Here is a 10,927-nt window from a genome sequence, read left to right on the forward strand (position 1 = left end):
GGCAGAGCTGAAGGCTTGGTACCAATGTATGGGGTGAGGAAGCCCTTTTGGGGAGGAACCGAGGTGATCCTCCACTCACCATAGGCTCAAGGGCAGGGGAGGAGAATGTGCTCTGAATGGGTAAATACTCTAGGTTGGCAGACATTCTGATTGAGGCACAGTCTTTAAGGGGAAGGGGTGGTGGAGGAACGTGTGACTGTGAGCTGAGTGAATTGGTAAGGGTCAGCCAAGGTAGGTAGAAAACCGACCTGGCAAAAAATGCGTCTCCAGTGACAGTATAGGGTTTGACGGAAAGGTGGAGCTCGGTGGGGTTGGTAGGGCTACTTGAGAGTCTGAGGAGGAAAAGGACTGGAAGAGTGGCAGGGGCATGATGCCAGTGCAGAAGAGAACTGAGGCACCAGTATTCCCCAAGATGGACCCCCATCTGTCGGATGTTTGCACCCCCCCACACACACACCATGTATGTCAAGGGGTGATGACTGGGGGAGCACATTGCGTGCCTGCACCCACGAGGAGGCTGTGGGGCCACGCCTGGGTGTGCGGGTCTGCACGTGGGCCCTCCGTGGGCCGCCTAGTGGGGGTGCACGCCGGTGCACACAGCCCTCGCCTCTACATGTGTGCACGGCAGCTTGTGCCCACAGCCCAGGATTTGTGGACGTGAGCATGGCGGAGGCTAAGTTGCTGCACACTCGTGGCCAAGGATGGGAGGGGGGGTAGGGAGGTGTGTTCTGATGTGCCTGGAGCCCGAGGCGAGGGGAGGGAAGGAATGGAGGGAGACTTGGGGTTTAGTCAGATCTGGGGGGAGAGGAGGAGGAGGAATGGGAGGGGCAGGGGCAGGAAAGGGACAACATCAGCCCTGTTCAATTATTCAGCCGGGCCCCTGATCAGTAGGAGGAGGGGGAAAGAGGGAGAAAGCGCTACAGAGGGAGCCCGGGGTGGGGGGGTGGGGGCGGAGAGGAGAGGAGAGGAGAGGAGAGGAGAGGAGAGGAGAGGAGGGGAGAGGAGAGGAGAGGAGAGGAGAGGAGAGGAGAGGAGAGGAGGGGAGAGGAGAGGAGAGGAGAGGAGCAGAGCATCTAGCATCCAGAGAAGCTGCCCAGCGCCGCCAGGAGATTGGGAGCCGCGCAGTCCCTCCTCCGCCCTGCCCCCTCCCTCCCGCGCTCCCCCCTCCCTCCCGCGCTCCCTGGCTCTCTCGCTCGCTCCCTCTCCCTCTCTCTCCCCTTCCAGCCGTCTCTGCCTCTGCAGCAACACTCCGCTGCCTCCAGCCCTCCGCCGGAATCTCTCTCGCGCTTCCTTTCTCCTTTTCGCTCCCACCTTCCTCTCCCTGCCTAGTCCCTGGGTTTGCCCCCCCCTTCCCCCCTCCCTCTGTCCCTGGTCCCTGCCCCCCCTCCTCCCCCGGGGAGGGGGCCGCTCCCTCCTCTGGCCCCTTCCTCTCCTTCTGTCCCCGGCGGGCGGCCCCAGCCCCAGCCCCAGCATCAGGCCGGTTCGTAGCCCTCCTTGCTTCGCTCCTTCCCCATCTTTGGGGGACTCTTTCCCCACGGCCTGGGAGCGGGGGTGCCTCTCGGTGCCTTCCTTCTTTGCCCCTCTTCTCCTCTCCCGCCGCCCCTCCCCCTCCCCCCTTCCCCTTCCCCCCCCCGGGTTCTGCTTTTCCCCAGGACCCCCCCCCCCCCCACTCCGCCCGCTCTTCCTTCCCCTCTCTTGTCTCTCCACCCCGGCACCATGCCCCCTCCCCCGGGCGCTCCCCCTGGCTTTTGACGACCCCTCCTCCCTCCGCCAGAAGGAAATGCGGGGAGACCCTTAGCTCCCCCCGCGATGGACCCAGGCGTCCTGGACCTTGACGTTGCCGCCGCCCCGCGGAGCCTGGAGGGATCCAGTTGATTCCGTTGGTTCCAGCTCGAGGATCGGGATCTGGTCCACCTCACTGTCTCCCCTCCCTCCCCCCTGTTGGGGCTCGGAGCGGGAGGGGGGTTTCCAGGGGCCTGGAGGCCCCCCCCTCGCCGGCCCCCGGCCATGGGGCTGTGAGGTGGCGGCGGCCGAGATGCCCCCCGGGGGCCCAGGGCCCGGGGGGTGCCCGCCCTGTCCCCCCGCCCTGGCGCTGCTGCTGCTGCTACTGCTGCTGCTGCTGGGGGCGGGCGAGGGCGACGGGGCCCGGGTCTCCTCCAGCCTCAGCACCACCCACCACGTCCACCACTTTCACAGCAAGCACGGCACCGTGCCCATCGCCATCAACCGCATGCCCTTCCTCACCCGAGGCGGGCACGGTAAGTGGCCCTCTCCTCCCTCAGCCCCTTCTTCGGCCTCGCCCCTGCTTGGCTTTCTGGACTCCCCATTCTCCTCTCAGCCCCATTCCTGCCTCCCTCTGAGCCGCATCTTTCTGCCTCAACACCCCCGTACCACTCTCACCCCATCTTTGCCTCCCTTATCTTCATCTCAGAGCCTTATTTCTCAACTCTCGGCACCTTCACACCCCTATCCCTGCTTCCAACCTCCCTCTAGCTCCCCTCCCCCGATCTCCCTACCTCCATTACCCCCATCTTCTTACCTCCATCTTTCTCCTTATCCTCCCATCTCTCCGATCCCCTCGCATCCTCATGACTGACCCCCTCATGCCCCCTATTTCTTAACTCCCTCACATCTCCATTTCTCTGACCCTCCTCCCTGCTTTGCTTACAACCTCATCTCCCTGCCTTTCCTAGTCACAATCTCTGTCCCCTTCACATCTCCATCTCTGCCTCCTCACACCCACATCTTGACCTCCTGTATTCCCCCATCTCTCTACTTCCACAACCCTCCCCACCCCACCTCATCCCTTATCTGGCTTCTCTACCTCTGTTATACACACATTTCTCTGATGCTCCCATCCTTCCTCTTTGACCCCTGTAGCCCTTTCTCTGACCCACTCACACCTCTGTCCCTGCTCCCTTATCACATCCCTCAGACCCCTCACATCTGCATCCCTGCCTATCTTTTGCCTCATCCCTCTGCTTCTTCTCCTTCTTCTCTCTGACACCCTAACATTCCTCTCTCTGGCCCCACTCACAAGCCCAGCCCTTTTGATTCCCATATCTCTAACCCAGCTCACACCTCTCTCTCTGTGACCCTCTCTATAGCTCCATCTTTCTGACCCACCTTAAGCCCCTCTCTGACCACCTCCTCCCTCCACTCTGGCCCCCTTCCACCCCATCTCTTTGAGCCTCTCCCATTCCATCCTTGACTTCTTTATGCTTCATTTCCCTTCCTCTCACCTCCATCTCCTTGTCTCCCCCATATCTCTAGCTCTGACCTCATGCACCCTTCTCTGAGTTCCTTTTTACCTATGTCTCTGAACCCATCTTTCCCCTTTCACACTTTCTTCCCCCTTCCTTTTCAGCATCACCTTTCTCCCCAGTTTCTGGTTCCTTTCACACCCTTGTCTCAGATCCTTCCCACTTATGGTGAGTGGCCCTCAGCCCAGGCTTCCGGAGAGCCTTCACCCCAATTTTGTGCCTCCTGGGCCTCTCATGGTTCCTCCCACCCTGCTATTTCTATTCTCTGCAATGTCTTCTGTCCTCTCTCTTCACTGTCCTAACACCTCCATCTCTCTATTCTGCTCACCCCCATTTCTGCCCCATCCCAGACTTTCCTAAAGTATGTGCCTTGAGGAGCCTCACTCCAGTTCTGTCCCGCGTGGGGTTCTCACTTCTACCTTCCTGTCAATCCCCTATCTTCTCCCTCCATCCCTCATTCTCCTTAGATCCCTATTAACGACTTCTTTGAAATCTCATCCCTGAACCCATCTCTTTGCTCCCTGATACTCCCATTTTCTGCTCCTACTTTTGTCTTCTCACAGTTCCATTTCTATCCCATCCACATTTCTGCTATCCATATCTCTGCTCCCCTCACATCCTCATCTATCCTTTCTGCACCTTCATGCCCCCTTGCACCATTATCCTCAGACCCTTCTCACTTGCTACATCTCTGCCCCCTTTCTCCTTTATCTTATCCCCTCTCCTTCATCTCTGCCTCCTTCCATCCCAATCCTCCATCTCTATCCCTCTCTCCTCCATCTCTGCCCTCTCTCTTCCATGTCAGCCCCCTTTCTTCCTCATCTCAGTCCACTCTCCTCTCTCTCTGCCCCTCTCCTCCATCTTTGCCCCATCAATCCTTCTTTATCCGCTCCCTCAGACTTCCATCTCTTTCCATTCTCTCCTATATCTTGGTCCCTGTGTTCTCCACTTCTGCTCCCTGTTGCCTCCATTTCTGCCTTCTCTCCTTCATCTCTGTCCCTCACATCCCTTTCTCTGACCTCTCACACCTCTATCTCTGCCCCAGTGATTGAGTATAATAGTACTCATCTTTGCTCCTTCTCACACTTCTACCTATCTTTTGGTCTCCTCACAATTCTCATCTCACTGTCTTCTCGCTCTCTGTTTGCCTTTTTTCTTCTCTGTCCCCTTGTGCCCATCTCCGTGCCTTCACCCCCATTTGTCTCTTCTCAACTCTCTGCTCTCTCTTACTCCTGTCCCTGCCCTCTCTAACTTTTCTGCTCCTCACCCCCATCTCTGTTCCTTCATACCTCATTTCTCTGTCCCTCACACTTCCCCATATTTCTATCTCCTTATACCTCCCCCATCTCTGTCCTTTCACAATACCCATCTCTTGCCCCAATCGTCTCTCATCTCTCTATCTAATATTTCAGCTTTCCTCTATCCATGTTTCCTCTCGTACCATCTCACTGTACTTCTTCACCCACATCCCCTTAACCTCTCTCACTCCAAGCCCATCTCTCTGCCCCCTCTCATCTCTTCCCTCCTCACCTTCTCCTCTCTGGTCCCTCTTGACCCTATCTCTATGCATCTACTTTCTCATCAGATCTATGTTTCCCTCACCCAGTACCCCCATCTCTGTTGCTCTCACCTCAACTGTCCTCTTCATAACTTTCCCCCCTCCTTGTCTGTTCTTCTTGACCTTCTCTTTACTTTCCTCTTTATTCTCCTTCTGTTTATTCTGGTTTTTTTCTGCTCTCCATTTTCAGTGCCCCCTTCCTTGACTCATTCCTCCATCATTTCCTTCTCCCAGTCCCTGTACACACTCTTTTGTCACTCTGATTCCTTTCTGCCCCATACCTCCTGTTTCCACCAATTTCCTTCCAGGTTCCTGTCTGGTCCTCCTTTTCCTTCTTTAATCTTCATCTGCACCCACATCCTTTCACTTTCATCTCCTTTTTTTCTTTTCTTCTATTCCCATTTCTTTCTTTTCTTCAACCTTGCAACCCAATTCTCCTTCCTTGGTGGAAGCTTTGTTCCTTCCATGACTAGATATGGTCTCTAGCTTTGCCAAGTATCAGGCCTAGGTGCCTTGGTTTGGAGAAGTATTGGAAAAGGAAGAGCACGGGTGGAGGAAGTCGCACAGGACAAGAGGGAGGAGTGAATATGGAAGGAGAGAAGCCAGGTATTTGGGGATGGAGCCCAAGGATCTTGAAAGGAAGAAGACTAGGCCAAGGCAGCTCTGAATGGGAAATGGGGGTGATGGGGCAGGATGAATGAGAAAGTCAAGGAAAGTGAGGGCAAGGGTACAAAGAGTTGGGAAAGCCAAAGAGAAAGAATCAGAATATTAGGACTTAAAGATCATCTGGTCCAATGCCTTCATTTTAGGGGCAGGTGAGACTGAGACCCAAAGAAGAGAAATGACTTGCTTCTCCTCCCCAAATCACATGGTAAATGGAAGAAGAAACGGAAGAGAGATGGTGAGGGAGAAGCAACATAGGCAGGAGATGAAAAGAAGACTAGAGAAAATGGAGGGTGCTGGGGGACAGAAAAGAGAACTGTAGAGGAGGAAGGCCTTGGAGGGGATGAAGGAATCCTAGGAGAGAGAGAGATGGAGAGAGAGAGAGAGAGAGAGAGAGAGAGAGAGAGAGAGAGAGAGAGAGAGAGAGAGAGGAGAGAAGAGAAGAGAGCTGGGGGCATAAAAGCCAAAGCTTCCACTCTGGGTTGAGCCTTAACTAAGTTAATTCATTTCAGTTGAGACTCCACCCCAATGGATGAAAGGATGAGCTGGTCTGGAGGCCTTTACTCAAAATAGGTCAGGCTTCCCTTCTGTCCTGGCCCTTTCTGGGATGAACGAGAGGGTGTCACATTACAGTGTGGGAAATCTCTATGTATATGCTTCTTGTGGAAGCTTCTCTTTCTCTGTATTCCCTTTCTTCTCCTCTCCTCTCCTTCTCCTTTTCATCCCCACACATTCTTTCTTCTCCACTATTCCCTATTGTTCCCCCCCCATCTCCCTCTATCCCCACCCTTTTCTCCAGTTACATAACACCTGTATTGACCTGCCAGACACTCACTGGCAGCTGCCTCATGTGCCTGATGCTGACTTGGAGGAAAGAGAGATCCAGAATACCTGGGTCCTGAGAATGGGACGAGGATGGATGCAAGTGGAGAAAGGGCACCTAGCCTCTGCAGAGGGCTTCCTTCATCCCTTTCCCACTGCAATACCAATTCTCCTCCTTCCTCATTCAAATCTCAGAATCTTTGGTGATTCTTCAACCCCCAGTGTCTAGAAGAGGGGCTAGCATCAGATGGGCTCTGATTAAGTGACATTAGGAGATCCTGGATCTGGGACAAATTATTTATCTTGATTCTAGATATGAGACCTTTACCTTGGAGGTGGGGTCTGGAGAGTGTAAGATTACAAATGGTTTGTCGCCTCTCAACCCAATAAAACACCACCGGCTCAAAAAAAAAAAAGGTTACAAATGGTTATTTGGATTTGGGGTCTAGGGGACAGGCCACCCAAAATTCCTCCTGGGGTTTGAGGTCCAAAGAGTAATGCTCAGGGATTTGTCTGGGGGTGGGGGTAGGTAGGAGTAGGGACCCTGCCTTCTGCATTCTGAGAGCAGGGGAGGGAATGCTGGGCTGTCTGCATTCTGAGAGCCCATCTTGTCTGGGGAGCCTGGCTGGGTAGCTGACTTCCAGGGGTTCTATATAGACAAGAGGGCTTTGCTATGCCTTGGGTTGCTGCCACCAAAAGGAGGCATTCAGGCAAGTGGTTCTGGATTGGGGGTACACCACTATTTGGATGATTTTTGATGTAGAAAGGTTATTATCGTGGGATTCTGGATTATTAGAACCCTTGTTGTCTTGTGTAGCTGGTGTGGATGCATTCAGCATGGGGATGGCTGGGCAGAAAGTCGGGAAAATTCTTGAGTTAATGAGGTTTGCTGCCTTTACTTGTCCCTGGGATGTATGTGGGCTCTAGATCAAGGAGACATCAAGAGTGTGTTGGGGATTTGGCAAGGAACTCTGAATAGATGCTGATGATGAGGGCTCTTGGCCTGTGAGGTGCTTGGGCCATTCAGCATGTATATGGTATATATAATATGCCTCTGAGCCATCTCTGGTCACCATTTGGGGGAATGGGGTAGATACATCCTGGGGGTCACCGGAATCCTTACATTAATCTCTTCAGGGGGTCTGATTCCAAGGGGCTCCAGGCCAGTTGGTCTCTGATGTATGGACACACCCTAGAATACACTATCCCTGCCTTCAAGCCTAGGGGATGGCCTTTAGGGACGGGGCCAAAGCCTAAACCAGTCCTAGGCCTGGCATGAGGGTGCAGGTGGGAAATTATATTGACTTTGTCTCTTCCTACTCTTTGGCTATGGAATTAGCCAAGCCCATGGGTAATATGGCAGCTGATGGTGTGATCAATGGATCCCCAGGGTAATAACCACCCGCCTGGGCCCAATAAACCATCCATCTTTCATCTCTTCTACCCAAGAAATGTACTCCCCCCACAAGGTAATAAAGGCCTCTCAGGCTTTAACGAGCCCCGCCCTGACATAATTAAGCGGCTGCATCTTGAGTACAGTAGGCTAATAAATCGCCTTGGGGGCTTGGCTGATGCTGATGGGAAGGAGGGGTGGTCTCAGGACCCCCAGCCAAGGATGTAGGTAGGAGAGGTTGAGGGGGCCTGGGTATCTGAGCATGAGTAGAGAGCAGGGGTGGGGTGTTGGCTGAAGCATGCAGAGACTAGAACTACAGACAGGGCTGTTCCAGCTGTGTGCAGGCGAATCTGTAGTGTGTGAGTGTGTGTGTGTGTGTGTGTAGTGTGTGTGTGTGTGTGTGTGTGTGTGTGTGGCTTTGTGCGTGTCATTTCCAAATGCATTACTGTGCCTATGTGCAGTGTTATCTGTGAGCACGTGTGTGTGTGTGTGTGTGTGTGTGTGTGTGTGTGTGTGTGTGTGTGAGTTCCTGTCTTCCTCTGTGCATTGGCCTTGGTGTGAGCTCTTTCTTTGTGTGTAGCTGGGTGTGTCCAGTTCTCTGAGCATCCCAGGAGATGGGCTGGGGGCTCTTGGAATGTGTCTGGGTCTGTGTATACCTTAAGGTTAGTGTATCATGGTGATGGGAGGCCAGAATGGAGGTCTGGGTTCATGTCAAGGCCTGGATGGGCTTGTCTGCATGTCAGGAGTAGACCTTTTATGCCTCTAGTGCCCTCAGACTCCCCTCCCTTGCTCCCCTTTCTGCTGTGAGCTGAAAGGTTCCTGGGCCCGGAGAGAAACTGGACAGCTCCGGGCCCTTCACTGTTGTGAGACAAGCCTGTTTCAGGGCCATGAGGAAGGTCTCGGGACATAGATCCTCTCCCAGAGGAGAGTCCTGACCCCCAAGGGGGCCTGATAGGGAAAAGGGACACCTTCACCAAAGCTTGGGGGATTCTTGGAGGACTAGAGGTGATGAGGGGGTCTCCCAATTCCATTGTGGAGACCACAGGATCTGAGGTCCCAGAGGAAGCCTAAGAAAGGCTTCTGGGCTGTGCACTGGGGGAGGCCCCAGCTCTCTCTTCCATACCTCATTCCCTCTAGTGGACTTGCTGTGTGTGAGTGGAGGGAGAGGAGAGGGAGGGCTCTGGATATTAAAGTTGCCATGGAAACAGCTGATTTTCCATAGTGCTGCAGTGACAGGAGCTGAGGGGCTTGTTACCAGCTGAGGCCTCCTCTCCCCACTCCTCGCATGTGGCCCCTTGCTAGCCTCCCCCAGGAGTGGGGCTCCTGCCCCATGCCTCTGTGGGGTGCTCTGCCTGGGCCCCATAGTTCCTGAACCAGTCCTTATGGCTTCCAGGCCTCTAGGTGGGTGGTAGTAGCGGCACTGAGGGCCCAGGGCCACCTGGCTGTGACCAGGCCTCCATCTTACCTGGGGATGGTGAGGCTCTGGGCCTTGCTGGGTGGGAGTGCAGATGGGGATGGAGGCAGACCAGGGGTCCTCTGATGATGATCTCCAGACTCCTAGAGCAGACAGACACTTGTTTTCTCCCCCAGTATGTTCCTTCCGGGGGCTCTAATGCTGTCATTCAGATAGTGTCCCCTTCTGCTCTGCAAATGGGGCACCCAGCTCTCCACCTCCTTGTCAGGAGCCAGGGAGTCCCCAGAGAGGAGTCTTCCAGCCTCTCCTTCCCCTGGAGTGCCTGAGCTGGCTGGTGCCGGGGTCCCCGGGGTGCGAGTCGGCTCCTATCCTTCTGTGGGCAGTTTCTGGCTGTAGCTGGGGCAGCGGCTGCCAGTTTGATTGGAGTTTTTTCTTTCCTGCCACACACTCCCTTAGTCTTCCCAGAACTCAGGTAACCTAGCTTCTGGTTCCCTTCCTCTCCATCCCCAGTATGGGGCTCGATTTGTTCCGCCCCGCCCCTCCCTGGCCTAGTACATAGTAGGTGTTTAATAAATGCCTGTCGGATTGGATGGATTTGAATTGAACCCCCCTTCCCTGACTCAGCCCTCAGAGAATCTGCTTCCCCTCCAAGGCCCTGAACATCTCTCCCTCTGCCCTAGGCCACCCTCCCTCCCCCCCCTCCCAGAAGTGCCCTGAAGAGACCGATCAAAGACTAATTATTTAATTAGACATTTTATGACTCTCATCTGCTCCCATTATGGTCCATAGAATCAGACGGTTCTCTTAGCCCAGGCCCACTCCAGAGCCCAGGTGGTCTGGCTACCCCTGGCCTAGTTTGGTCTCCCTTCCTGTAACCAGGGCGTCCCCCACCCCAGAGAGCCCAAGCAGCCGCAGGAGGGAACATGGCAACTAATGGGGTTTATTTTGGGGCTTGATCGTTAGGGACCTCACACCCGCCCCCGGCAGCCGGATGGTGCAGAGGAGAGAAAGAGGGAGAGAGGAGGAGAAGAGGTGGGGGTGGGGTGGGGCGGGGAGCCTGAGCTTGCCAAGTCTGGCCCCATTCTCCCTCACTCTCTCACCTACTCTCTTGTCCAGGGGGAGTGGAGCTCCCTTCCTGCCTGTCTGCCTCTGTCCCTCCATTCCTCAATATGGCCTGTCCCAGGGTCCACATCGTCCAAATAGCATAGAACCCTGGAGTCCTGTCCCTCTGGGGAGTGGGGAGTTAGAGGGCTCCTGAGCCCAGGAGGAGACAAAGGCTCTTCAGCTGGGGAGGGGGAGCTCAGCCAGGTGTCCTGGCACAGGGTAGGCAGAACATAGAGGAGAGAGAGTCTGAGCAGGGAGGGGTGGACAGAAGTGGCCAAGTTGAGGAGGGAGGCTGGCTGTGTGGCCTATGAGTCAGAGCAGAACAAAGCCCCTGCCGCCCTGCAGCTGACTGGGTCTCTGGGGATCTCACACACCTGCATCACTTGACCCCTCCTGGGCTTCACACCCCTCTTGTCAATGTCACCTTGGCTGGCACCCAGGGGAAGGGAGGGGAAGCAGACCCCGAAGGAGCTGGCCAGCCCAGAGCGTGGCTCCCTGTGGTAGCTGTTCTCTCCACCCCGTGCCCACCCCCACACCCACCCTGGAGACTTTCCCCCTTCATAATGCCCTTCTCTGTCTCTAAAACCTCTCCCTGGCTCTGGCTCTCCCATCTCTCCTTAGCTGTAATTAAAATGAGAATTCTTGAAGCAGCTACTTGGTTGTACACACACACACACACACACACACACACACACACACACACACACACA

The 10,927-nt window shown here is 55.0% G+C and overlaps 1 protein-coding gene across 2 annotated transcripts in view; it reads left to right on the top strand.

Moving 5' to 3' along the window:
• NRXN2 (neurexin 2) overlaps positions 1 to 10,927 on the top strand; it is a 159,524-nt gene that overhangs the window by 95,695 nt on the left and 52,902 nt on the right. Inside the window, exon 1 of one of the 2 annotated variants that reach the window (XM_027856258.1) lies at positions 2,036 to 2,258. The exons of the other annotated variant lie outside the window; for it this stretch is intronic. Coding sequence (XP_027712059.1) covers positions 2,036 to 2,258 — 223 coding nt within the window. Of the gene's footprint in view, positions 1 to 2,035; positions 2,259 to 10,927 lie in introns of those variants that run through there. 2 annotated transcript variants of the gene reach the window in all.

Source organism: Vombatus ursinus, unplaced genomic scaffold, assembly GCF_900497805.2.
Source record: "Vombatus ursinus unplaced genomic scaffold, bare-nosed wombat genome assembly UNPS02011369.1, whole genome shotgun sequence".
Lineage (NCBI taxonomy): Eukaryota > Metazoa > Chordata > Mammalia > Diprotodontia > Vombatidae > Vombatus > Vombatus ursinus.